Source organism: Suricata suricatta, chromosome 8 (genome assembly GCF_006229205.1).
Source record: "Suricata suricatta isolate VVHF042 chromosome 8, meerkat_22Aug2017_6uvM2_HiC, whole genome shotgun sequence".
Classification (NCBI taxonomy): Eukaryota; Metazoa; Chordata; class Mammalia; order Carnivora; family Herpestidae; genus Suricata; species Suricata suricatta.
In genome coordinates, this window is record NC_043707.1 from 106,077,787 (window position 1) to 106,105,294 (window position 27,508).

The 27,508-nt window shown below is 44.9% G+C and overlaps 2 protein-coding genes across 4 annotated transcripts; one reads left to right on the forward strand and one right to left on the reverse strand.

The window, feature by feature from the left end:
• Positions 1–332: 332 nt before the first annotated feature.
• On the reverse strand, positions 333–7,802 carry LOC115298325 (cytochrome b-c1 complex subunit 6, mitochondrial). Of its 2 annotated transcripts, XM_029946977.1 has the most exons (5): positions 7,622–7,802; positions 4,327–4,353; positions 3,685–3,832; positions 3,414–3,575; positions 333–546 (listed from the first exon to the last, which is right to left on the reverse strand). In XM_029946977.1, the coding sequence occupies exons 3-5, from the start codon at positions 3,745–3,747 to the stop codon at positions 514–516; spliced, it is 258 nt and encodes an 85-aa protein (XP_029802837.1). In that variant the 5' UTR covers positions 3,748–3,832; positions 4,327–4,353; positions 7,622–7,802; the 3' UTR covers positions 333–513. The 2 variants fall into 2 exon arrangements, with proteins under 2 accessions (XP_029802837.1, XP_029802836.1); XM_029946976.1 differs by lacking the exon at positions 3,685–3,832 and having other exon boundaries at positions 7,622–7,784.
• Positions 7,803–8,071: 269 nt separating this feature from the next.
• LRRC41 (leucine rich repeat containing 41) lies at positions 8,072–27,443 on the forward strand. Of its 2 annotated transcripts, none has more exons than XM_029946973.1 (10): positions 8,072–8,317; positions 12,293–12,379; positions 13,051–13,121; positions 20,962–22,105; positions 24,754–25,014; positions 25,537–25,701; positions 25,794–25,892; positions 26,416–26,538; positions 26,753–26,828; positions 26,920–27,443. In XM_029946973.1, exons 1-10 carry the CDS (start codon positions 8,119–8,121, stop codon positions 27,137–27,139), a joined length of 2,445 nt encoding a protein of 814 aa, XP_029802833.1. In that variant the 5' UTR covers positions 8,072–8,118; the 3' UTR covers positions 27,140–27,443. The 2 variants fall into 2 exon arrangements, with proteins under 2 accessions (XP_029802833.1, XP_029802834.1); XM_029946974.1 differs by lacking the exon at positions 8,072–8,317 and adding an exon at positions 8,673–9,474.
• Positions 27,444–27,508: the final 65 nt, after the last annotated feature.

The following is a 27,508-nucleotide window of genomic DNA, read 5'->3' on the forward strand; positions in this document are numbered from 1 at the left end:
GATCAAGAATTGGATGCCTAACTAAGCCACCCAGGTACCCCAAAAATATGTCTATTTTTAAAAAGCAACTTGCTGGACATTAAGACCAAAAACTGTCAAAAGATGCTTTTGAGAGAAGAGAAACTTTCATATGGATTTGGCATTCAATGAAATTAAGCCATCCTTGTTCATTTTAACTGTGTTAATTAATGGCATCAAGGTAAATTTTGTATCATTAAGAGATGCATACTTGCTAGGTGATGAGTACACAGGAGTTGGTTATTGTTCTACCTAGTCTTATGTTTGAAATTTTCAAATTAAATAAATAAATAAATAAAGGACAGAGGCAGGTCTGCAGATCAGTGGCCTTTATTAAGAGGAATCATTGCTAATCACATAGAAGCTACCTGCCTAGCTAAAATCCATGAGGTTCACATTAACTCACAGTTACACAAATAAACAAATGGCATGGTCAAAATCATAAGGAAATATCCTGATGCCCAGGTGATGAAGGCTGGGGTGAAGTCTGCACATTTATTTCAAGCTGTTAAAGAGTTTGTGGGCCACCTATAGGGGGAAAGAAAATGTTATCATCAACTGGCAGCTTTAATATCATGGCTTACAAGGTCCTTCATGACCCGGAACAGTACTGCCTCTTGCCTCTCCACAGTATTCCATACACCCTTACCCTTCTTGAGCCCTAGTTACTTGAATACTATCTCCCTTCTACCTGGAATTCTTTCCCACTTTTTTCATCCTTTATTTTTCCTTTAGAACTTAAGTTTACATGTCTTTTCTTGTAGGCCTTCTCTAAACAAACTCCTATCCCCACACAAATGTGTCTCTCCTGTCTTCCCCACAGACACTTATACCTCCCATATCACAGTGTTTACTAACTCAACAAATATTTACACAATGTCTGCTATACACCAGGTATTGTTCTAGGTGCTGAGTAAGCTACAATGGTAAACCAGGTAATACCTCTGTCTCTTAAGAAACTTACAGAATGACAGAATTATACAATACACATAAGGTTAACTTCTGACAGTGATGAATCCTCTGAGGAAAATAAAAGAGAGGGCTAGCAGCTTTAAACAGGAGGGTCAGTAAAGGCCATCCTGAGAAGGCTACACTCAAGAGTTTGTTACTCTACTTGTGTTCTATGCTGGCTCAATTCAGTGAAGGAAAGGACCATGCCTATCTCATCCCTAGATCTCAACCCAGTGCTTGGCTCATAAAAGCATTTATATAACATAAAATTTACCATTTTAACTATTTTTTAAAAAGTAAGCTCTCTGACAAACATGGGGCTTGAAATCACAACCCCGAGATCAAGAGTTGCACACTCCACTGAGCCAGCCAAGCACCCCCATTTTAACGATTTTTAACTCTACATTTCTGTGGCGTTAAGTAATTTACTGTCTAGCAATTATTAATCTCCAGAATCTTTTTTAACTTCCCAAACTGACAACCACCATTCTACTTTCTATGAATTTGACTATTCTAGGTACCTCGTAAATGGAATAATTTGTGATTTGTCTTTTTGTGATAGGTTTATTTTACTTAGCATGTCTTCAAGGCTCATACATGTGGTAGTTTGTCAGTTTCTTTCCTTTTTAAGACTGAACAACATTTCATTATATGTATATACTACAATGGACATTTGGGTTGCATCCACCTTTTAGCTATTAATCAGAAGTGGAACTGCTGGATCATATGGTAGAATTTAATTTTTTAAGTACACGATTTTATTGCCAAATAATATCCCATTATGCAGATATATTACATTTTATTTAACCATGTACCAATTGATGCATATTTATGTTGTTTCTACTTTCTGCCTATTATGAATGCTTCTGTAAATACAGGAGTAGAATTACTGAGTCAGTCATATGTTAACTAACTTTCTGAAGAACTGCCAGACTATCTATTTGGCTATACCAATCTACATCCCCATTAGTAGTATATGAGGTTTCCAATTTCTCCACATTTCACCAACACTGATCTGTTTTTTTTTAATGATATGGAGAGTTCTAGATGCATATTTTGTATGTAAATTTTCCTTCTTTCCACTAAAATTATGTTGAAAAAGGAATATAATACCTCTATTCATTTTATATGTAAATGTATCTATGATTCGATTTTTATTTAAAAATGATAGTATATATAAGAAAACATGGTTATCTCTCGCAGTAGGATTTCAGTTAGATTTTTCTATCTTTATACAATACCTTCCTTGATTGTCATAATTGTTTAATGCGGTACATGTGTGCATTTGTGTATTTCCACTATATATGACAGAATTAAAACACATATATTGGGATTGTTGAAGCATAAATAAACTTGGTTGAATGGAGATCATTAACTTTTTTCAAGGGGGAAAATGTCATTTATTTTTTCCTTTTTGACCCCTTCACCCATTTCTTCCTATCTTTTTGATTATAGCGTCTGAGTAGGTATGAACTGGTATCTCATTATGGTTTTGATCTGTATTTCTCTGAGGGTTAAAGGTGTTAAGCACCTTTTTATATGCTTATTAACCAATCAGTTTTAATATAACCAATCATATTAAACTTCTGCCTACTCTGTAATTTATTTAAAATACCTTACTCTTATATGTAAAAGAGTCAAATACAAATTTACTTTAAAAGGGGGGGGGGCACCTAGAAAGCTCAGTCTGTTGAGTGTGCCTGATTCTTGATTTTGGCTCAAATCATGATCTCATGCCTCGCATCAAGTTCAGCACAGAGTGCAGAGCCTGCCTGAGATTCTCTGTTTACCTCTCTCTCTGCCCTTCCCCTTTCTCTCTCTCTCTGAAAATAAATAAACTTAAAAATAAACAAATAAAAAGAAAGAAAACATTTTGGACAAACTGCTATGTAGAAGAGATTTTGAAGGATATAAATTATTATTTTTTAAATGTTTAAATGCTTTTTTAAAGCACGTGCACGGGTGGGGGAGGGGCAAAGAGAGAAAGGGACAGAGAATCGGAAGTAGGCTCTGTGCCAACAGCAGATAGCCCGATGTGGGGCTCAAACTCACAAACCATGAGATCATTACCTGAGCCAAAGTTGGAACACTTAACTGATTGAGTTACCCAGGTGTCCCAAGGATATTATTTCAAAATAGCCTGTTACTTAAAGGTAAAATATCCAACTTTCCCTCTGGATTCCCAGTTCAAGTTGGGACATCATTTCTCTTCTTTAACCCTCAGTTTCTCATCTATCAAATGGAAATGACAACCCCTTATTTCCAGTGAAAATAGTAGAATTAGATAAGACTATTTACGTAAAGTGCTCAGAACTGGACCAGACATATACTGGGCCAATATATAAATGCTTATCGATGGATCTATCCTAGGATGGAAAGGCTGTCAGCACCAAGTCCGCCTGGCCACTCTAAGTTTTCACCTTCCTGACTTTAGGCTGACTTACACAATGGTCCCTTGCATGCAGGAAGTCAAAGAGCTCCTCTGTGCAGTCCTCCTCTGTCTGTGACCTGGAGGATACACGCTGGTCACAGAGCTCTAGCCGCTCCCGAGCCTTTACACATTTCTCCAGCTGCTCGCATTGCTCTCTCACTGTTGTTAGGGGATCCTGAAGGAGAAACATAGAAAACAGCCAAAATGGGGTTATAGGAGGACACCCACAAACCATCTGCTTTGATTAATACAACCACCAAACCAAGGTGCTGCCTCTCAATTACCGTGCAGAAGGCCAGCTGGCAGAGCCACACTGCCGCCAGAAATGGCAGAATGGGGTCTCCCATTCAATTCTGATGCTAAGTAGTAGGGGAAAGTTTCACATTCCTGCCTTCCAAGGTTGCCAGTATGCACTGAAAGCCTCAGTCCTATCTGAAAAACAAGGTGGTAAAGGAAACCTAGCCAAACCTTGAAGTAGATCTACAGGAGGCCTTACTTGTTAACACAGCATTCTGGGATATGTAATGTCTGTGAATTTGAATTCTCCTCATCTGATAGCCAGGCCTATGCACCTCAGCTGTCCAGCTAGAAAGGCAATGTTAACATGGAGAAGGACTTTATAAGAAAGGTTCCTTCCCGAATTCTTTATTAAACCACTAATAGCAGATAATTAAGTATCAGGTCCTCAAGATGCTGCTCTGCTCCCTGACACCATGATCAAAGAAGCCTCAAACCCAGAAAAGACTCAGCTTCCCAGGCCCACACCCCCAAACACTCCACAGCACAGGAAGGAAGTATTAAATGTCTTTCCCAATTCCATTGTTTTCCAAGGTGTCAAGTAAAGACTCCTTAAAATGCCCTTAAGAGTTTCACGAAGCTCAAACTTCCTTTTACTGAGATGGTCCCAAATCTGAGACGGCTCTTACCACTAATTCCTCCTCCTCCTCTTCCTCCTAAAAAAGGAAAACAAAATTAATGTCAGCAGGAATTTAGAAAATATATATTCCCAATCATACTGATGTTGTAATTACTGAAGATCAGCATTGTAGTCATCGTGGTTCTTTTTAAAATTTTCTGTATTTTATGATGCTTTGACATTTTAGGACATTTGTTAATCCAGGAGAGAAAGCCCCAGCTAGGGCTGGCTATTTTCTAGAGCTGGGCAACAACTTGCCCGGGAACACAATCTTCCATATGTAAACCAACCAATCCCAAACCCTTATCACCAACCACCTCCTTTATCTAACTCTCCTACACTAAACCATTATTAGGGCCAAGTACCAAACAACTGGAGACCACCTCGATAGCCCAGAACCCACAGAAATTATTCAAACTACCCAATCCTAAACTTGCCAGAGCTTGCCTATCCTGCCTCACTCATTCTTTCCCTCAGAAACCAAGAGTCTGGTTTCCCTTGCTCTCTCAGCTGGTCCAGGCATTTTCACATGTGGCCCAGGGTGGTGTGGCCTTCCCTCCTTCTCTTGGAACCCGTATGTAATGAACTCTTCTTTCAAAAACATTGTCTCCATGCCTGTAACCTTACCGTACCTAATTAAAACGTACCTAATTAAAACAAACCGTGAGTACACTGCAACAAGGACACACTATCTCACTTTCATTAGCAACAACCTAAAATGTGTAGGACACTCTAAAGTTTACAAAGTATTTATCTGTAATTTATTTAATCACAACAGCCCCTGTAAGGGGTCCCAGTTTAAAATAACAAACACTAATTAGACATTTTTTTTAAGAGAGCTCGACACCCAGTGGGGCTTGAACTCACCACCCGAAGATAAAAAAAATTCACACGCTCTACAGACTGAACTAGTCAGGCACCCCTAATTAGACATTTTCTGCTATAGATTCAAGCTGATGTTCACATGGAACATATATAACTTAAGGTATTTTGTTTGAAATTCTGGTAGGTCCTACTATTACCAGAAATAGCTTAATTTCGTCCTTACATCCCAAATGAAATTAGGAGAAAAACTGACTTTTTTCTAGACACTGAACTTGAACTGGGAATATGAAAATGGGCAAACCTAAACTATTCTTTAGCCAGTGCTTTCCAGTTACTGCATTTGGCTTGCTGAACCCTCAGGACTCTAAGTAAACTCTCAGTGTTCAGTGCATCAAAAGTCTAGGGTAGTCCATTCACAAACTTGGAACCATACCCTACCTATTCACTTCTGATTCAGAAGTAAACCTCAAACTTAGTGTCCTTTCTTCTAAGGAGAAGAGTGTAAAAGATTCCCTGTGAGAGCATCAGCATAGGCCTAAATCTCAGGCAAGGCAGAGTCTGATCAGTGTCTCAACCTGTCAAAAGTAAGGTGTTTGCCTTCCTGTGCACGCACATGTCCACATTTGGGGAAGGGAAAGAAAAAGTATATATAGGGCGAGGGGCGGGGAGGGAGAAAAAACTAGCTCCGCAATCCCTCATTATGTTTTCAAACTTCCAACACAATCTACTTCATCCTCATGAAAGCTGGGACAGGTAAGGCAGGTTCAACCCCGGCTATTTATTCTCACAATTAGCAAAGGTCTCTCCTAAACATAAAGATGATTTTTAGGATGTCAAATTCCAGGTTTTCATTAAGGTTTCTTAATCTTGCTCTTTAAAACAAACAAACAAAAAAACCTCATACTGAAAAAATATTTCAGGGGCACCTGGGTGACTCAGTAGGTTGAGTGTCCAACTCTTGGTTTCAGCTTAGGTCGTGACCTCACTGTTCCTGACTGAGCCTCATGACAGGCTCTGTGCTGACAGTACAGAGCCTGCTTGCGATTTTCTTTCTTCCTCTTTCTCTGCCCCTGCCCAGCTCACTCGCTCTCTCTCAAAACAAAAACAAAAAAATAAAAAAAAATTATCCCCCCAAAATTGAAATCCTAACCTGCCCAAGTTAAAACCTGAAATTTGTATCCTAGAAGCAAAATCTTTGTATCTTTTCCCTATGGGAAAGCTACTACATTGATCATTTTGATAATTTTGTGTCAAAAGTATCACTGCATGTTTTGGAAAAACAAATCCAAATACAAGTCTGAAAATGGACTACTTCATGTAAAATTTCCAGTCAATGACAAAAACCAAGGTCACACTAAATAAAAAGATTTAATGTCCAAAATGTATAGGTTCTTTACAAAAGACCTCAGTGTTCTAGATTTTAAAAAACTGACTACTGTCTTTTTCTCATCTGCTGCTGTGGTGAGCCCTACTGAACTTTCTGGTATACTTCTGCTGAACTTCCTGAGGCTGGCTCCATTTCATTCTAGTCCTCTTTCTGAAAATAAGACTAGGAAAAATCATGGAATCAACTAGTTTCCAACTACTCTGAACCCATAAACCAGAACAGCTGCCCAGAAGTGACCACAGTACAAAGGATAGGAAATGTGATTGGAAACCAAAGTCAGGTGACTTCTCTAAAGCTGTGTAGCACTGCTGCTAAGTCTTGGCTCCAGAACCATACCGCATGGGTTCAATTCCTCGCTCCATGATTTCTTAGGTGCGGTCCTGAGAAAAGATATTTAACCCCTCTATGCTAGTTTCCTCATCTGTAAAATGACAACAGTAATAGTACCTAATACTCATCTCATAGGGCTCTGGTGCGGCTTAAATGAATTAGTACATATAACGAACTTGGAAAAGTAAGCAGTCAATACATTATTATTATATTGGATTTCCTCCTTAGGGAAAGAGCTCCCTCTTCCATTCTCACAATTATATTGCATATCCCTACACGGTCCCCAAATATACCTGCCACCCCCACCAGAGAAAAAGAAATCACTTCTTTACAGAAACGGGTATAAGGCCAGATCTCCGGAACCTCAAGAGAAGATGTGGCCGGATTCCTGAGCCACATCCCTCCGAGTGGAGGGAAGCACTAGGGTTGGTCTGCTTGCTTCCTGCACCTGTCAAACCAGGATCTCAGAACACCTGATTTACGAAGAATACAGATCCTATAGTTTAGGACTCACAGCATTTTCACTCTCGTTAAACTGTCACCGCATTCACAGAACGGGGAAACCAAGTCCCAGAGAAAACCTAGTCATTTACGTGCCAAGATGAATCAACGAATTCAGGGATGGGTCGAGGGAACCAGTAATCCAGACCGTGCAAACCCCTAGGGGCGAATCCAAGGCGAACAGGGCCCCGCGTGTATTTTGGCGGGCTTGGTCTTGAACCTCAAGGCAGTGAAGAGGGCCGACTGGGCCGCCTTGCCTTACCTCTTTGGGATCTCCGGAGTCAGTCAGCATCTTTTGCTCGTCCTCCAGCCCCATGTTTCGCTACGGTTCTGAATTCAACACCAGGAGCAACAGCGGCACCTATTCCACTTCAGAATCAAGAAGGACTTGTAAGGGTCACTCAGCGGATATCCGGCGATCTGGCCGGAAGTGCGGCAGACTCGTCGTAGTCGCGAACACACGCTCGGATTGGCATATACTACCGTCCACAGGCAGGAGACAGGGGGAGCTGGTATTCGTGCCTAAAGAGGATTTGTTAAGAAATATCCCCTTAATCACGCCAAAGCCAAATACATTGATATAATGATTTATTTAAAATATTGGCTCCTAAGAAACTTGGGAAGAATGCGGATTTATTCGATGTTCCTTTAGTGTAATTCTAAGTCTTCCCCACATCGCTGATGAAACCGTCCTAACTGCTGACCTCTTCAAGATGGCGGCCCGAGGATGCCACTCTCGGGCTCGCGCACCTCCCCAAGATGGCGGCGCCCGAGGCCTGGCGCGCCCGGAGTTGCTGGTTCTGTGAGGTAGCGGCGGCAACGACCATGGAGGCCACGTCCCGGGAGGCGGCGCCAGCGAAGAGCTCGGCCTCGGGCCCCAGCGCTCCCCCCGCCCTGTTCGAGCTGTGCGGGCGGGCGGTGAGCGCCCATATGGGGGTTCTGGAGAGCGGGGTGTGGGGTAAGTCGCGGGGTGAGGGGCTACCTCTGGCAACGAGCGGAGGCGGCCCAGCGGCCGGGGGGCGCGGGGGGCGAGGCCGGGAGGCCTGGGGCAAGGCCCAGCCCGCGGCACTGGAAGCCGCACCGTCGGGTCGGAACATGAATTCCGTGACTGACGGATTGGGCAGAGTAAAGGCAGGAACCAAATCGGCAGGTGGACCTGCACCGCGGCCTGGCTTGGGGGGCGCGGGGGGCAAGGCCAGGAGGCCCGGTCTGGGGCCAAGCAAGCAGGGCCCCGACGACAGAGGCTGGAGTGACGGGCCGGCCGTGGGCACCGAACTGACGCTCGAGCCGGGCCGGGCTGGGGAGCCTCGGATGTCGAACCGATGGGCAGGGATGGCTCTGCCGCTTGGGGGCGGGGGCCGAAGTTGGGAGGCCCGGCCTAAGGCAAGGAGGCCAGGCCTGGGGCCACTTAACCTGACTGACGCGCGGGGCCTCCGGTATCTGCTTGACAGACCTGGGGTGCCGAGACTCCGGAGGCCAGGCTGATGGGCGAGGGCAGCGCAGTGGATTGGAGAGCGAGGGGCTGGGGGCGAGGCCGAAGGCTTGTGGCGCCGAGGCCTGTCCGACGACCCGGGGCTGAGGGGAGCGCACTGACGACCGCAGCCCCGGGTGCCAAATTGCTTGAGCGCAGGACTGACTGACGGGCAGGGCTGGGAACGCCGGAGGCCACTCGGATTGGCCTGAGCGGAGGAAGGGCCCGAGCGGGTGAAGGGAGGCCGGAGCGGGTCAGCAATCGAGGGAGGCTCGAATGACTGACCGGCGGGAAGGGCCAGCGAGGCCCCAGGCGGCGCGACGGCCCGGGGATCCAGGCTGGGAGGGGGCGCATCGCAGCTAGGAGGCCTTGGGCTGAGTTGGAGCCAAAGGAGGCACAGGGCCGCCCAGGCTGAGCGGCAAAGGCGGGCGGCCCGCGGCCCTGGGCCAGGGGGCCAGGGAGGGCAAGCCGACAGGCCAAGCTGGTGGGCCTGGGAGTAGGGCGGCCCGGCGCGGGCCAGGTAACGCAGGAGAGGAGGCCCGCAGCCGGATGCGCACGCAGAGGCCGGGCTTTGGGGTGGGCCCCGCCGGCCCCAGCCTGGCAGCTGGTGAGACACACTCGGGTCGGCGTGATGAACAGTGATGGTGAGAGTTCTAGAGAACAGCGTGAGGGCTGTGGGGGGTAGGCCTGGCCGCACAGGGTATGAGGGAGGCCTGGGGCCTGACTGGTAGTGTGAGGGGGTGGGGTCCAGAGGACAGGCCGAAGCTGGGTGAAGCGATACAGGCCAGGCCCAGGGCCCTGGGAACCGAGAGGGAGTGGCAGGAGAGGAGGCCCCCCGGCCTTGAGGGGCTGGGGGTGGGGGTGGGGGTGGGGGGGGGTTCTCCAGAAGGCCTCCGGAGAGGTGGTAGTGTCTTTGCCAGGAGGAAGGCCCTGGTAAGGTCAGAAGTGAAGGCTTGAGGCCCTGGGATTCCGGGTTTGAGCTCTACTTTGTGGAGGTGGCTGTAAAGAAAAGAGCCCTGGAGTTTGCCGGATTGGGCCTCCAGGAATAAGGCCCAAGGCTGTGGAGAGTGGTTAAAGAAGGGCCAGGGATGTGGGAAGGCCTTTGGTGAGGTGGGGGTGGGGCACTGAAGAGGCCCAAGTGTCTTCCTGTAGTGGGGAAGACTGTTAGAGTCCTCAAGCTGGTGGGGGGAGGCGTTGTGGAGGCCCTGTGCCAACATCTGAGAGGAGAGGGGTCAGGCTGACCCATGGGGAATCGGTGAAGTCTCAGTGGAGCTGGGCAGGGGGCTCAGAAAAGTCCTGGGGAATGTGAAAGAAGCCAGAGAGAGGATTGGCTGTATCAGCCTGGAGCTTCTAAAATGCTAAACTTGGCTATGAGGGAACAGGGCTGGGTGTAGAGGCCCAGGGTTGGGAAGAGGAAGCATTAAAGGTATAGGCTGGAAAGAAGCAAGGAAGAGCCTGGCTTAAGAAGAATGGAGAAAGGAAGAGAGAAGTTTGTGGATATAGGGGGATGAGAATCCCCCTGGCTGTGAGAGGGGATGGCTAAACAGAGCAGATTGGAGAGATAGAGGAAGAAGAGCTCCTATGGGCCTAGCCTAGGTAAACAGCACAGAAAAAGCTGAATCAGGTTAGGCCTCTTAGGAGGGCCAAGTAAGAGGCCTGTGAAGAAGTACTGCTTGGAGGAAGATCTCAATATGGGCTAACAGCCAAAAAAGGCTTCCCAGAGGCAGCGTCGTTACTTTGTGTAGGGGAGAGAGAAGGGGTAACTGAGTAGAGGCAGCAGGAAAGGATACATAGAATAGGTATGTTATGCCTTGAATGCCAGGATATGGAGCTTGAATCCAATAGAGAACCTACATTAATGTAATAGCTTAGGAAATTAATACTTTCATTCAGCAAGTAGATGGAGTACTATGTACAAAGAATTATCCTAGACTTGTAGACATCAGGATTCATTTATTTCACAAGTAAAGATAAAGGGCTATCCTAGAAGTTTTGAAAGATTTTACTTGAGATATGGTATACTCTAAGATCTTAGACTGTTCTTGGCAGGACAGAGATGGTATTGACATCTGATAAGAATAATAATAGACAACATTTAGTGAGCTTATTATGGCCAGGCATGATCTTAAAAAGATTACAGGTATGATCTTCTTTAATTTTTATAGCAATATAATGAGGTAGTTATTATTACTTACATTTTAAAATTGAGAAAACTGAGTCTTCAAGATGTTAATTTGTCCAAGGATTCATAACTAAGTAATGGAATCAGAATTTCATTCAATTTTGTCCGATTCTAGAGACTACACCATTTAGCCACAATATTATAAGACCTCTTGGATCTAGACATCAGTAAGAGCAAGTTTTGTTCTTATGATGTGTTGAATTTAGAGTTAGGGCCTAATTTTTTCTATTTTTCATAGGAAAGTACTAGTTGAGAGTATAGTAAGAGCCCAAAGGATAGGAATCACCAACCTGGAAGAGTGGAAGAAAATTCAGGAAAGGCTTGATAAAGGGCACATAGTACTTGGAAGATGAGTAGTTGATATGGTGAAAATGGCAAGGACATTCTTAGTAGAGAGCAGGATAACAAAGGCACAGAGACAGAAAACCGTGTAACATGTTAAGTAAATGTAAAAGTAGTTTAGTGTGGCCAAATTATAGGAGGCAAAGCAGGGAGCTGGATAAGTTAGCACAGCCCAGATTATGTTGGGCATTTTTATCACACATACTCAATAGGACTTTTTGTTTATTTTTTATTTTTATCTTTTTTAAAAGTTTATTTATTTTGAGAAAGTGAGAGTGGGGGACAGGTGGAGAGAGAGAATCTCAAGCAGGCTCTACACTGTCAGTGCAGAGCCCAATGCAGGGCTCAAACTCACAAACTACCAGATCATGACCTGAGCTGAAATCAAGAGTTGGACACTTAATCGACTGAACCACCCAGGCACCCCTTTTTATCTCTTTCTTTTTTAAGTTATTTATTTATTTTGAGAGAGCAGAGAAGGGGCAGAGAAAGAGGGAGAGAGAATTCCAAGCAGGCCCTGAGCCGCCAGTGCAAAACTCGATGCAAGGCTCGAACCCACAAACTGTGAGATCGTGACCCTCACTGAAATCAGGAGTCAGGTGCCTAACCAACTGAGTCATGCCAGTGCCCCTCAATACGACCTTTTAAATACAGAATGTTTCATCATGCTTGGGCAGAAGTGAGCTGACCAACTCCTAAATGAGTATATCGGCTTGCTTTATTATCTTACCCTTGAAGATGTGCATGTCCCTGAAATTCCAGCTGCTAACTAAGTGGCAGAAGATAAGTGGATTAGAGTTTGAATTAGACTTAGGTTAGCTTCTAGAGGTTCCATTTGCCAAATGAGAAGTCTGCCCTTCTGTTTTCCTTTCCAATAAGACAAATAATGCTTCAAACTCTGGGGGGGGAAAATAAATTTTGTGTTTTGGTTTTTGTAGCTCTCCCAGGCCCAATACTTCAAAGCATCTTACCTCTGCTCAATATATATTACTTGGAGAGGATTGAGGAAACTGCCCTCAAGAAAGGTGAGTGTCTTTCTCTCTCTTGCTCAGTCACTGATTATAAACCAGTCACCATGATATTCTGGTAAATATTATACCTGATACCTGTGTGGAACTCATGCTTTTCAAAAAGTACTGTTAGACCTGCTTTCTTACCTGATTCCTCACAAATGTCCAGTGAAAAACAAAACAAATAAACAATCCCACTTTTATACTAATAAAAGTGAAACCACAGGCACACCACAGTTAATAGCTAAGCCAGACTAAAACCCAGATCTTCCGAATCTTAGGTTTTCTATTTTACCTTGCTGCCTCCCAAACCACTAATTGGACAGATCTGTTAATAGCTAACATTTATCTAATAAATCTTGATGTGCCAAGCACTGTCCTAGGCACTTTACCTGGAGAAACTCACGTAATCTTTTCAACAACTCTATGAAATAACTATTATTAACTATGTTTTACAGATAAGGAAACTGAGGTACAGAAAAATTAAGTAAACTTGCCCAGAGTTACACAGCTAGAGTGTGGTTTGCTGATATTTAAACCCAGGCAGTCTGTCTTTAGAGCCACTGTTCTTTACTAGTCTACCGTGTTGCTCCTGTGAACCCAGAGAAGGACAACATTAAAGGCTGATATACTTCGCTCATGGTGGACAAAGAGCGGCCAAATAAAGGTGATATTTCTCCCCGCAGGCCTCTCCACTCAAGCCATCTGGCGCCGACTATGGGATGAGCTGATGAAGACAAGGCCTTCCAGTTTGGAAGTAAGTTAGCACTAGGTAGAACTCTGGCCTGACTTTGCACAGTGAAAGCAGGAATAGCTTACAAACACAAGCTGGGTGCTGGTAAAGTGCAGACAAGGGTTAGAATGAATTTGGGAGGAGAGCTCAGATGGATTGTCACAAGGTTCTTTCCATTTGGGATTTGTCACTGGCTTGATTGCTCACCATGTTTGCAGGTAACACAAAACAGAGGAAGGTAGTAATCATAATGGATGGCAGAACCCAAATTCATAGAGGGCTTGACAGGGCTGAAACAGTGGTCAAACTTAACAAGATGAAATTTAACAGAATAAACCCAATTCTTCACTTGAGTCTAAAAAAATTCCAGTTGCATGACCTCAGGGCAAGAGGTCGAGGGTTTAGCAGCAACATGTATAAAAAAGATTACGGGAGGTTTGGTCAACAGTGTACTAAAGCCACTCATATAATGACTATACCCTGAGCTGTATGAATTAATGTAATTATAACACATGCTGAAGGACAAGGGGGATAATAGACCTGCCTGGCTTTACAGTGCTCAGGCTACCCCTGGAGTATGGAGAAAGAAGTCAAGACCACATCATGTGAGTCACACTTGAAACTGGAGATGTTTTTCCTGAAAAAGCGAAGACCTGGGAAACATGAGCTGTCTTGAAATATTTGAATGATTGTCACATAAAAGAGAAATTAATAGACTTGTACTGGTAGAAGCTAAAGGAGGATAAATTTTTGCCAAACTGATCATAGAACTTTTAAACCCTTAGCTTATTATAGGTGATGAAACAAGCTAATTCCAGAGGTTATAAGTTTCCCATCACTAAGTGTTCAAATAGAGTCTAGAGAACTACCTGACACAAGGGTATTGTAGAAGGAATTCAGCATTGCACTTCTATTATGTATAACTCACTGGATTTCTCTTTTAAGCAGATTTTCTTTTGCTGCTCCATAACTAGGTGACAGGACAGATTGAGTTGAGTAAACATTTACTAAAACTTCCCACATGCCAGGTCTTATGTTAGATACTGGAAATACAGACACCATCCTTAATCTTAAAGAACTTCACATTTAGCAGGAAAATCTGCAAACAAATACATTATGCATGGTAGGATAAGTGGTGTGATAGTAACAGGAAGGTTGAGGGAGAAGGGAACATGAAAGTCTTTTTTGGGAAGTAGCATTTGAACTGGGCTTTATGGTGGGTGGGGCCAAGTGATAAGAAAACAAGCTTTTATCAGAAATTGGAGATTTAATTTCTGGGGATGCACTGGGTTCAGTAACATTCAGCTCCATATCCTTCAGCTATCCTACTTCCAGATCTGGATGCAACTCCTCAAGTTCAGTGAGATAATGCTAAGGCCCAACAAAATCTTCAGGTACTATGTACAGGAATTAGGCTTATGAGGAGGAGTAGATGCAAGATTAGAAAACAGTAACAGCTTCCTGAAACCTTTAAAGAAGTATGAGAGTCACTGTGGCCTAGTGTTTCCCAAGCAGTATGGTTGACTAGCAGTTGATGGAGATTGTAATATCTTTCACTTAGAATAAGTTTTTCCCAACATTAGCTCAAGCTTCCTGGTAAAGCATGTGTGTTTGTTATCTTTTCTTGTCTCAGAGCATTTCAAAACATTAAGGAAACCCCAGGCTTGGTGGCCTAACAGTCACCTTGACAGAGGTCCTGACTTGGATCATATCCATTCCAAAGCGTGCCTTTTTTTGTTTCCCAGTTTTGCATGACAGTGACCTTAACTTCATAATTCAGAAACACTTAATGAGTGGCTACTCAATTCCAGGCACTATGCTAGGTTCTAAGCATACAGTGGTGAATAAAATAGATATAACCCCTGAGTGCTTATAAAGAAATAGAATTTCAAATTGTATAGTACTTATGTATATGTGTATTAAGAGATCTGATATTCTGGAGACAAAGCAATGGGGAAATGAAGGATTACTTGGTAAATGATTCTCTAGTCATTGGTTAACTATTTGGAAAAAATCAAGTTAGAGCCTCATTTTACAATATACTCAAATAATTTCTATATGGATTAAAGATTAAACTGTAAAAAGTAAAAGCATAAAACAACTAAAAAAAGAATAAAGGTGACTGGTTATCTAATCTCAGGATGGAGAGTGTTAATTATTAAATGGGCAGAACCAAAAAAGAAAGTATGGACATATTTGGCCATATAAAATGCCAATATAATAAACACAATTTAAAAGGTACATAAACTAGAAAAGAATGTTAGCAACAGTATTTGTAAAACAAGAGGAGACAGAGCATGAGACAAAGACAAGATATTCCAGTAGAATACATAAAGATTGGGACAAATCACAAAATATACAAAAATCTCCAATAAAGTGAAAAATACTCAATCTCAATAATAAGAAATGGGAAAATAAACTGATAACTCTTAAATTAGTGAAGCCTTATTTTGGTTTGTTATAAAATGTAATTCCAGGGTTGGGTGGAACTTGCATTTTAATATGGTATTGGTGGGAGCAAAATTGTTATGCAGCTGTCTTGGTGGGCAGTTTGGTGATGATTGTCAAGAGTCTTTATTAATTCTTGGACTAGAAAGTAATTTCATAGAATTTAAAGTACATAAAAATTGAGTTACTCATGAAGATTCAGGATGTTCATTACAGCAACTTAATATCAAAAACTAGAAATAATTTATTCCATAATGCAGGAATTATTAAATACAGTATATCCATATTTTTAAAGTATTAATAAAGTCATATTCTAAAAACATTTAAATACATGGTGGTAAAAAAATGTAATGACACAGTGGTATGTTTAAGAATTCCAGAATTTGAAAATGTTCAGAATTGTCTCAATGCTATAAAAACAATTATAGCTATTCACATTTACATATACACTCCAAAGAGTTGGTTTACAGATTTTGTTTCTCTTTCCACAAATAATATTTCTGTTATCAGAAAAATAGTGGACAATAATTCATGAACATTTGCTGGCTCTGTTTAGCACAAGAAAATATTTAGCCTTCCCTAGTTTGTACACACACTTCTTCCTCCTCAACCAGTGCCTGAGCCACCAGCCTGTGGATGGGCCAAGGATTGTGTTGGTAGGCAAATGTCATTTTACCTCTTTGGTGGTACCTTATTTCTCTTACTCTTGTCAGAAATAAATAAATGTTATTTTTGAGACACAGAGAATCTGAAGCAGGCTCTGTGCTAATAGTGTGAGGCTCAAATTCATAAACTGTGAGATCATGATCTGAGCTGAAACCAAGAGCCTATCACTTCACCTTGACTGTGCTACCTAGGTGCCCCCAAAAGAATGTGTTTAAATCTTTTATTTTTAAATTTATTTTTTTGAGTTTATTTTGAAAGAGAGAACATGAGCAGGGGAGGTGCAGAGAGAGAGAATCCCAAGCAGGCTCCACACCTCAGCCAAATGCAGAGTTCAAATTCATGAACCATGAGATCATGACCTGAGCCATAATCAAGAGTCCCACACTTAACCTACTGAACCAATCAGGCACCTTAATTTTTTTTTTTTTTCTTAATAGACTGTGTGTGCACACTTTCAAGTGGTGGGGAAGTAGGGCAGGGGGAGAGGGAGAAAGAATCTTAAGTAGGCTCCACAACCCGCACAAAACCCAATGCAGGGCTTGATCCCACAACCTTGAGATCATGACCTGAGCTATAACCAAGTGTTGGAAACTTAACCAACTGAGCCACCCAGGCACCCCCAAAAGAATGTGTTTAAATCATTTTGCATTCCCTCAGTGATAGTGTACAAGTCCACAAAATGAATGGCTTGAACTAGACCTCTTAGCTATTTTTCAACTTTGAAATTAAAAATTTTTGTTAATTTGATTTAAAAAAAATTTTTTTTTTAATTTATTTTTAAGAGACAGAGAGAGATAGCATGAGCTGGGGAGGGTCAGAGAGAGAGGGAGACACAGAATCCAAAACAGGCTTCAGGCCCTGAACTAGCTGTCAGCATAGAGCCTGACGCAGGGCTCGAACCCATGAACTGTGAGATCATGACCTGAGCCGAAGCCGGACGCTTAACCAACTGAGCCACCCAGGCGCCCCTGATGTTTATTTTTGAGAGAGAGAGAGAGAGAGAGAAAGAGAGAGAGCACAAGCATGGAGGGGCAGAGAGACAGGGAGACACAGAATCCGAAGCAGGCTCCAGGCTCTGAGCTGTCAGCACAGAGCCCGACTTGGGGCTTGAACTCACAAACCAGGAGATTATGACCTGAGCTGAAGTCAAAGCTTAACTGACTGAGCCACCCAGGCACCCCTTAATGTTTATTTTTGAGAAAGTGAACAGGAGGGGGGGAGAGAGGGAGAGAGAGAGGGAGAGAGAGGGGGAGAGAGAGAGAGAGAGAGAGAGAGAGAGAGAGAGAGAGAGGGAGGGGGGGGGGGGGGGGGAGGGAGAAAGGGAGAGTGAGAGAGAGGGAGAGGGAGAGAGGGAGAGAGAATGAATGAGAATCAAAAGCAGTCTCCAGGCTTTGAGCTGCCATCACAGAGCCCAATGCTGGACTTGAATCTATGAACTATGAGATAGTGACCTGAACTGAAGTCAGATGCTTAACCGACTAAGCCACCCGGGCACCCCTCAGCTTTAAAATTTTGGTAGAGATTCTTCTAAAAGGTGCTGATGGAATAAAATGCAGTGAACTGCTCTCTGCTCGTAATTGAGATAATTGTCATAACTAACTTTACTCATCTAATCCTCACAACTCTATGATGAAAGTAGGCTTAGTTATCTTCTTCACTTTATAGATGATGAAACTGAGTCAGAAAGAGGTGAAGTTACTTGTCTGAGGTTATAGTTAGTGAATGGCAGACCCAGGATTCAAGTTGAGGCAGTTTGGCTCTGGAGCACCTATTCCTGTCATGCTGTTTTCAACAGCAGTCACCACGTGTCTGGTGTGTTCCAGTTTCTCTCCCATTGTCTTCATCAACCAATAAAATGTGTGAGGGGGAAAAAACACTAATATTTAGTTATGAAAACTACATATTCCACATACCTCATGGTCAGAAATAGCCACAATATTTTGGTTCACATTTTTGTCTGCATTTTAGGCCTAGACTCTCTCACTTGTAAGGTTGAAGCCTTGCTAGGTTACCTGCAGGTGTTTTCCAAGGCTATGAGCATGGGCCAGCAAATGTGTAGGAGTTAGTATTCACGAATACCTGCTCTGCTTCTACTCCAGGCTGAGTGATTTGGTTGCCAAGTATTTTTTTTCTCGTCCCATAATACCCCCACATGGGTGCTGATGAGAGAGGTCCTTTCCCCTTGTTGTGCCATGCAGTTAGCTCAAACATGAAGAGTCATTCCCAATTATTACCACAGCAGGCAATGTCATAGGGAATGGCCAGGGCAAAGGTAATGACACTTTTGCCTAAGAATAGGGGCCTAACTCCTGCCAAGAACCCCAGATAGAAGTTGAGGGTCACTGTGGAATGAGCGAATGCATAGAGGCAGGGCAAGTACCAAAGAGAAGTGCCTTTTAGTCTTGGGGAACCTCAGGCCCCTACTACCTTTGCTTCAGGCTAAATAAAAGGACAGCTTACTTAACAGGCTCTGCCTCCATCAAGTTCATTTCACTTTGCCCAACTGGGCTATTATCATTAGCAGTAACAGAAATGACATTTTGTGATTTACAGTTTATAAAGTGCTTTGACTTGCATGGTCTCATTTGATCTTCACAACAAACCTGTGAAGCAAGTGATATTATCTTTTTACAGATGAAGAAATTCAAGAGGTCCAGAGTATAGTGGCAAAGATAACACCTGTATCAGAGTCAGCAGACTTTCTGTTGCACCTTAGGAGAGAATGGGGACTTAAAAAAGGCTACATATCTTTTTAGGGGTGGGAAGGGTAGGTAGCAATAAATGCTAACCTCATATATATCAGAATCATCTGGGGGAGGTTTAAAAAATAAAGATTCATAGGCCTTGGTGGCTCAGTCGGTTAAGCATCTGACTTCAGCTTAGGTCATGATCTCACGGTTTATGAGTCTGAGCCCTGCGTCAGGCTCTGTACTGAGCCTGGAACCTGCTTTGGATTCTGTGTCTCCTTCCCTCTCAAAAATATTTTTTTTTAAATTGTACGGACCTAACCACAGATATAATGTAAGACAATCACCAAGTCTGGGTAGCTGACATGAGATTTTGGAAAAACAAAAGCTCCACAGTAAATTTTGATGTGCACCAAAGGTTGAGAAACACCCGCATTCAGAGATCTTCTAAATGTACCGTAATGGTCTGATAAAATTTCATGTGCATTCGATGGAGTACTACATGGCAATGAGAGGAAATGACATATGGCCCTTTGTAGGAAAGTGGATGGACCTTGAGGGTGTCATGCTGAGTGAAGTAAGCCAGGCAGAAAAGGACAGAAACCATGTTTGCACTCATAGGTCTAGCAGGAAAACAAGAGAGACCTAATGGAGAACCAGGGGGAACGGAGGAGAGAGAGAGTTGGGGAGAGAGAGGGATGCAAAACTTGAGAGACTATTGAATGCTGAGAATGAACTGAGGGTTGAGGGGGAAGGGGGAGGGGGGAAAAGAGGTGGTGGTGATGGTGGAGGGCACTTAAGGGGAAGAGCATTGGGTGTTGTATGGAAAACAATTTGACAATAAAATATTATGGAGAAAAAAATTATTTCATGTGCATTAAAGCCAGGAACTATTGACTTGGAGAAACCAAATCTGAGATTTGGGCCTTGATCTCCAGGAGTTTCTCATCTGGTTGGGATAAAACATGTGAAATGTTGAGACATGAGACAGGTTTACCAACATCTAAGACCTGAGTAGTCAGAGTATCAGAAGAGTCCCACAAGAAAAGCGGGGGGAGGTGTAAAAGGGGGCACACAGAGACACTGAGACAAACAGCCCTAACAAGAGTGAAATACTGTCGCACCTGGGTGGCTCAGTTAAGCATTCGACTTTGGCTCAAGTCATGATCTCATGGTCCTCAGGTTCAAGCCCTGCATTGGGCTCTGCTGACAGCTCAGAGCCTGAAGCCTGCTTCAGCTTCTGTGTCTCCCTCTCTGCCCCTCTCCCACTCACTGTCTCTCAAAAATAAATACTTAAAAACTTATTTTTTAAAAAGAGTGAAATGTTAATAGGTCCTCTCAGGAAACCTATTTGGTCTGGCAATGAAGAGCATTTCTGCCAGATGTAGGAAAAGGACATAGAAAGCGGGTTTGGTCAATGAGGTGATCAGTTTATCCAGAGCAAAGCATTCACCTGAGCAAGATGTAGGAGATAAATCTTCTCCGAGGCCGTATTGTACAGGGCTTTCCCTGCCAGGCCAAGGAACATCAGACTGACTCTCAGCAGTGGAGAGATTGTGAGGGTTTTAAAGCAGAATGTAGTCAGTCATGTTTTAAAAGATGAATCCAGTGGACTTGTGTATAAAAATTTGAGATGGGGGAGAAATCAGGAAGCTGATGGTCAGATGTGAGGTGATAAAGGTCTGAACAAAGGTGGTAGTGGTAATGGAAAGTTGGATCAGGTTCTAGAAATAAACAGAAGAAACCACAGCAGTGAATGTTTCACTTGGATAGCAGGCACTATAAAAAATAATCTCTGGAACCACATTTCCCAGGGTTCAAATCTTGATTCTACAATTTACCTGTGTAACCACAGGGAGTAACAATTTTTGTGCCTTGTTTTTCCTACTTGTAAAATTGGGGTAATATATGTACCTCAAAGATGTGAAGATTAAACGAATTTGCATAAATTTAGAATGTTGCCTTACTCATCAAATAGCTATTGGAATGGAGGAACCTGGGTAATGATGGTTCAGTGGGTAGCCCTTCACATGACAGCTATCTGGCATGTTCTCTGCTTTCAGAGTGTGACCTGTTGGCGAGCCAAGTTTATGGAGGCCTTTTTTTCCCATGTTCTACGTGGGACCATTGATGTATCTTCTGACAGACGTCTCTGTGACCAGCGCTTCTCACCTCTTCTGCATAGCTCCCGCCATGTCCGGCAGCTGACCATCTGCAATATGCTGCAGGGTGCGACTGAGCTGGTGGCTGAGCCCAACCGCAGGGTTCTGGAGACCCTGGCCAGTTCCCTGCACACCCTCAAGTTCCGCCACCTGCTGTTCTCTGATGTGGCTGCTCAGCAGTCACTTAGGCAGCTGTTGCATCAGCTTATTCACCATGGGGCTGTCAGCCAGGTGTCACTGTACTCCTGGCCTGTGCCTGAGTCAGCCCTTTTCATCCTTATTCTCACCATGAGTGCTGGCTTCTGGCAGCCAGGCCCTGGTGGTCCACCTTGTCGCCTCTGTGGAGAGGCCTCCCGAGGCCGGGCCCCATCCCGAGATGAAGGGTCCCTCCTGCTGGGCTCGCGCCGGCCTCGCAGGGATGCTGCTGAGCGATGTGCAGCAGCCCTGATGGCCTCCAGGCGGAAGAGTGAAGCCAAGCAGACGGCCAGAGCTGCACCTGCTACCCGGGTAACACGCCGGAGCACACAGGAGAGCCTGATAGCAGGTGGGACAGACCCTAAGAGGGATCTGCACCCTCCGGCAACCTCCTACGAGGCTCCTGGCACCAACCGGCCGCCCTCTGCTCCAGCCACCACCTCCTCTGCCTCTGCCTCCTCTTCCACATCCTCATCCAAACGGGCTCCAGCTAGTGCAGCCCCACAGCCTAAGCCCCTAAAGCGTTTTAAGCGAGCTGCAGGGAAGAAGGGTGCTCGCACCCGTCAGGGGTCTGGTGCGGAGTCTGAAGACCTGTATGACTTTGTTTTCATTGTGGCTGGTGAGAAAGAGGATGGGGAAGAGATGGAGATTGGGGAAGTGGCTTGTGGAGCTTTGGATGGATCAGATCCCAGCTGCCTGGGGCTTCCAGCACTGGAGGCCTCCCAGCGATTTCGAAGCATTTCCACCTTGGAGCTCTTCACAGTTCCGCTCTCCACAGAGGCAGCTCTGACACTGTGCCACCTGCTGAGCTCCTGGGTGTCTCTGGAGAGCCTCACACTCTCCTATAATGGTGAGTGCCCTGCAGGGGCAGAGATGGGTCACACAGCTGTGTGCCCAGTCCTCCTGAGGGGAATAGGGAGTGCAATCAAGGAGCTGGAGATGCAGCCCTGCCTGCCTCAGAGATGGGCAGAAGGTACACACATGAAACAATGGCAGACTTTTAGTGCCGGGGAAGAACATGAAGTCTATAGGCTTGATTTAGAGTTGGGAGCAGGGGTTTGTGAGAAGCAGTGAGAACCTTAAGAATGGGTTCATCTTAGATATGGTAGGCAATCTACAGCCAGGTGGGAACAGTATAGTATATGCAGGCCCAGCCCGGGCCAAGGTTGGGTCCCACCATTCCTATCAAAGTAGCTATATGGACAAGGTGTAGACCACATTTTTATCAGACCAGCAACCTGCAAAGCAGCCCTCAGTTCTTACCTACCTGGCTGTGCCCAGCTAGCCAAACTTCACCTCCAGGTAAATCCATCAATCTACTTAGGTTGCTGAGCACTGATGGAGAAAATCACACAACTGTGCAGACTGGTGCTACTGTACATTCAGTCATTATCCTATGAATCCTGTGTTTGCAACATTAGCTCCCATTACTTCCAAATCCTCCCTTTTCCTTTCTTAGCAGACGACTTTGCTTCCTACTTTAGAGAAAATAGAAGCCATCACACCTGGACTTCAACTTATTGTTAATCAACCTATAAACTCTCCTGCATCAGCACCCATCCTTTCCTCCTTCACCACAATGGAAGAGATGGCCATCCTATCTAAGGCTAACTCTTTTGCTTGTGCTCTGGATCCATAGCTTCTTGCCAACTTAGGAAAGCTTGTTTTTCAAATGCCTTAGTAATAAGAACTTTTATATATTGCTTAGCATGTATCTGGCATAATTTAAGCATTATTATATGAATTGAATCCTTACAAGAACCCTATGAGGTCAAGCAGCTTGCTCAGGAAAACCTCACTAATATATTGTAGAGCCAGGATCCAAATCCAGGCAACCTGATTACAGAATCCAAGGTTTTCACCAGTCCTTTATGCTGCCTTCCTTTTCCAAGTTCCTCCCTGTTGCTAAGTCCAACACATACGTTTTAGTCCTCCTCTTATATTAATTCTTGGCGGGGTTTGCTGCTCTGAAGTAGTCTTCATCAAAAACTCTTATTTCCACTACCTCAAAGTTTACTTTTCTCCCTCTCTGGATATTCTCCTATCTTTTAACATTCAGAGTTCCTCAGAGCTCTGCCACTTTATACATGCCTCCTGAACAATTCTGTCCATTCTTGCAGTTTGAAAGGCCAGCTCTGCTGAAGATTCCCCAATCTATGACACTGGCCCAGATCCTTCTCCTAAATTCCAGTCTATTCAGCTGGCCAACTACTAAATATCACTTCATAACCCACAAGCCCTGCAACCTGAATGCATCTTCTCCCCTCCATGCTGATCCTCCTCCTCCTGTCCTGTCAGTGACCTCACAGCTGACTCGGCTGCCCAAAAGAAAGCTGGGTTCTTTCTTTTGTACCACATATCTTTGTGATCTCTCAAATCCACTAATTTCTCTATCTCCATACATCTGAGCTACCATTACTTAACCCAGATTCATCATTTCAACAGTTCCTCCTGACTTCATACTCAACATACAATTCACAACAACCCAAGTTTTGTTTTACAAAAAGTCATTCATTTAAAATCCCTTCAAAGGTTTCCTGTCACCATACTTACTACAGGTCATTTGTCTTCTCACTCCTGCTTACCTTCATAGTGGCATCTTGGACATTCCCCCCACATACTTTACACACCAGCCACATTAAATTTTTCAGTTCTTGGAGCCTGCCACTCTTCCTCCTTCAGGCCTTTATATATGCACAGTCCTCCCTGCCAGTCATTCTTGTCCCTCCTTTTAGCCTGTCTCCTTTTTAAGGCTCAACTGTAAAGTTTTTACTGAGGGAAGCTGGGTTGAGTGCTAAGTACCTACCCTTTGTGCTTCTACAATACTCAGCTTCCCCAATTCCCCTCACACACATTTTTGTTGTTAATCAGGCTACAAAGGCAGGAGCAAGATCTGTTGCTGGCTGCTGTCTAGCAAAAAAACATTTTCTAGGTGCTGGGTGAGGTTTAGTTGAAGGAATGCATCAATAGGGGCCTTCTCAGTCCAAGGGGAGACGGGGGCCCAAGAAATTATTTGCTTTGTGGTATTAAGCATCTGCTCTAACCCTTCTGGATCCTGTTCCCTTTTGTGGGATGTGGTTATCCTTTTCTGCTCTATTCCCACCTAATTATCCTTTAAAATCCCCTATTGAGTCATTGCCATTCCCCTGCTTAGATTTCAAATGTTCCACATGACCTATAAGAAAAGTCCAGAGACTTCTGGTGGCCTCTGGGCCCATCATTCAGCTGGCAGCACAATATACCCGACCACATCCTTCTATTTTGTGACTGCCCTAACTGATGCTTGAGGGCATGACCCAGTACAGTAGACATCAGTTTGCTGGTTACCTGAGGGAAAAAGCAAGACAATGGATCAATAGTTGAGACAAATGATTTTAAATAATCTGATCTGAAGCTCAAGGGAATTGATAGTCATCAACAGAAATATCTGGAGTGGTCTCTGAATGTTATTCTTGCTGACACTCCCACATGACTGACCTAACCTCTCTCCTGCCATAGGCCTGGGCTCTAACATCTTCCGCCTGCTGGACAGTCTGCGAGCCCTGTCAGGCCAGGCTGGATGCCGCCTCCGTGCCCTGCATCTCAGTGATCTGTTCTCACCACTGCCCATCCTGGAGCTGACACGTGCCATTGTGCGAGCCCTGCCCCTGCTGCGGGTCCTCTCTATTCGTGTTGACCACCCCAGCCAGAGGGACAACCCTGCCGTGCCAGGGAATGCTGGGCCCCCTACCCACATAATTGGGGAGGAGGAGATACCAGGTGAAGCACTGTGCGTGTGTGCGTGTGTGTGCATATGTTCACACAAGTGTGCAGGTGCATTTGTGTAGAAAAGGTGGGAAGACCCAATCGATGCCTAGCAACACTCATTCCTGGCTTATCTGAAATCCATTCCCTCTTTAGACTTGCTGTTCTTAAAGATAACTATGGGCTGGACAGGGCCCAGACCACTACAAGCCCAATAGAAAGGGACCATGGCAGAAGAGTCTCCAGAAAAGGGGTCAAGGACACTTCTGTATGTCCCCTTGGATCCTGTATGTTTCCTATCTCACCACTCTGCACTCCTATTTGCTTGTCTAGTCTAGTCTTCCTGGACTAAAAGCTCCAGAAGGACAAGGACTAAGTCTCCTAGTGCTCTTTTCTCAGAACCTAGCAGAGTATCTAGTATGTAGCAGGTACTCAGTGACAAGTAGATGAACAAGATTTTTCAGTGAATGTCTAAAGGACAGGATGGGACCTGCTATGAGATGGCCCACTGGAATCTTTTCTCCCTATCATATCCAGAAAACTGCCTGGAACAGCTGGAGATGGGATTTCCACGGGGAGCCCAACCAGCCCCACTGCTCTGCTCTGTACTGAAGGCCTCAGGTTCTCTGCAGCAGCTGTCTCTGGATAGTGCTACCTTTGCCTCTCCCCAAGATTTTGGGCTTGTGTTACAGACACTGAAAGGTAGGACCCAGCTAGAATGGTAAAGGGAGGGTAGGAAACCCTGTTATCATTCTTTGGGAAAGCTAAGGCCTGTGGCCTCCACCCCCATGCAGAGTACAACCTGGCCTTGAAGAGGCTGAGCTTCCATGACATGAACCTAGCTGACTGTCAGAGCGAGGTGCTCTTTTTGCTACAGAATCTGACTCTTCAAGGTAAATTTATCATTCAGAACCTGGGGCATTGATGGGTCCTCATTGTGCCCGTTTTTCTTGGCCTGATATCCTCAACTACAAAATGGCTACAGACCCCGCATGATCTTCCTTCTAAAAGGTTCCAAACTTGACTCCTCCTATACTAAACATGGGAAAATCACTCAAGTTGTTCTTTCAGTGGCTGACAGAAATAATGGTGGTGGGGAAGGATAGAGATGCTGTTGTCAGGTTCCCCTCATAGACTTGTCCCTGATTCCCTCCCCTGCCTAGAGGGCAGGCAGTGGACACAGGGAAAAGAAGTGACTGTAGAGCTGTCCACACAACCTCCCTACGGTGAACCTCTGGGCTGTCTCTTGTTTAAATCTGATTTAGTGCCAGTCTTGCTTGGGGTCTTCGACAAATTCCTTTTTCTTTCTGGGCCTCTATAAAATGTTCATACCCCTTGCTAAGGCCAACTGGGGCAGGGAGGCAGCACTAAGCCTTAATGTTAGCCATCAGAATTTATTCTAATTTCTCTTGACAGAGATTACCTTCTCCTTCTGCCGTCTGTTTGAGAAGCGCCCGGCCCAGTTTCTCCCTGAGATGGTTGCTGCTATGAAGGGCAACTCCACACTGAAGGGCCTCCGGCTGCCAGGGAACCGCCTGGGTGGGGGCAGGGCCCTGGGAAGGGACTGGGGTGAAGGAGCTAGTCCTTTGACCTTGAAACTCAGTGGAGGAAGGCATAGGCCACTCCACTAGGAACATGGGGGTTGGAATATAGTTGTGTGCTGGGGCTTCAGGACGCTGGGCTTCTCCCCACCAGAAAAGGGTTGGAACACCTTTGTTCTCAGGTGATTAGACACTTCTCCCCTTCTCCCCAGGGAATGCTGGCCTGTTGGCCCTGGCAGATGTTTTCTCAGAGGATTCATCCTCCTCTCTGTGTCAGCTGGACATCAGGTATATAGGGAGGAGGAGGGGACAAGGGATGGAGCTGCAGGGATATAGACAGGGAGTTTCCTGGGTGTCTAATCCATCTCACCCCTACCAGTTCCAACTGCATCAAGCCAGATGGTCTTCTGGAGTTCGCCAAGCGGCTGGAGCGCTGGGGCCGTGGAGCCTTTGGTCACCTGCGTCTCTTCCAGAACTGGCTGGACCAGGATGCAGTCACAGCCAGGGAAGCCATTCGGCGGCTCCGGGCCACTTGTCACGTGGTTAGCGACTCGTGGGACTCATCCCAGGCCTTCGCAGATTATGTCAGCACCATGTGATGAGGCTCACGCTTCACAGGCCCATGCTCAGTACCATCAGCTTGCAGGGGCTGAGACATGGGCTGTGACATGGGCTGCCCAGAACTCCCAAACACCCAATTCTGTCTTTCTCTTTCTGCCACCTTTTTTCTCTTTTTCCTTCTTCCCCTTGCACTGAGGTCCTGGAAATCTTGATGGGCTCAGCAAAGGCACTCTCACAACTGGGTTTAGAGCCTTTGGGTCCCTTACCCACTACTCTCAGAACCCTGGGCCAGGTTACAGTGCTCGTCAGTCACTGAGGACAGCCCCCCTGCCCCCCCCCCCCCCCCCCCCCCCCCCCCCCCCCCCCCCCCCCCCCCCCCCCGCCTGAGGTTCCTGCTTTCTCTCAAG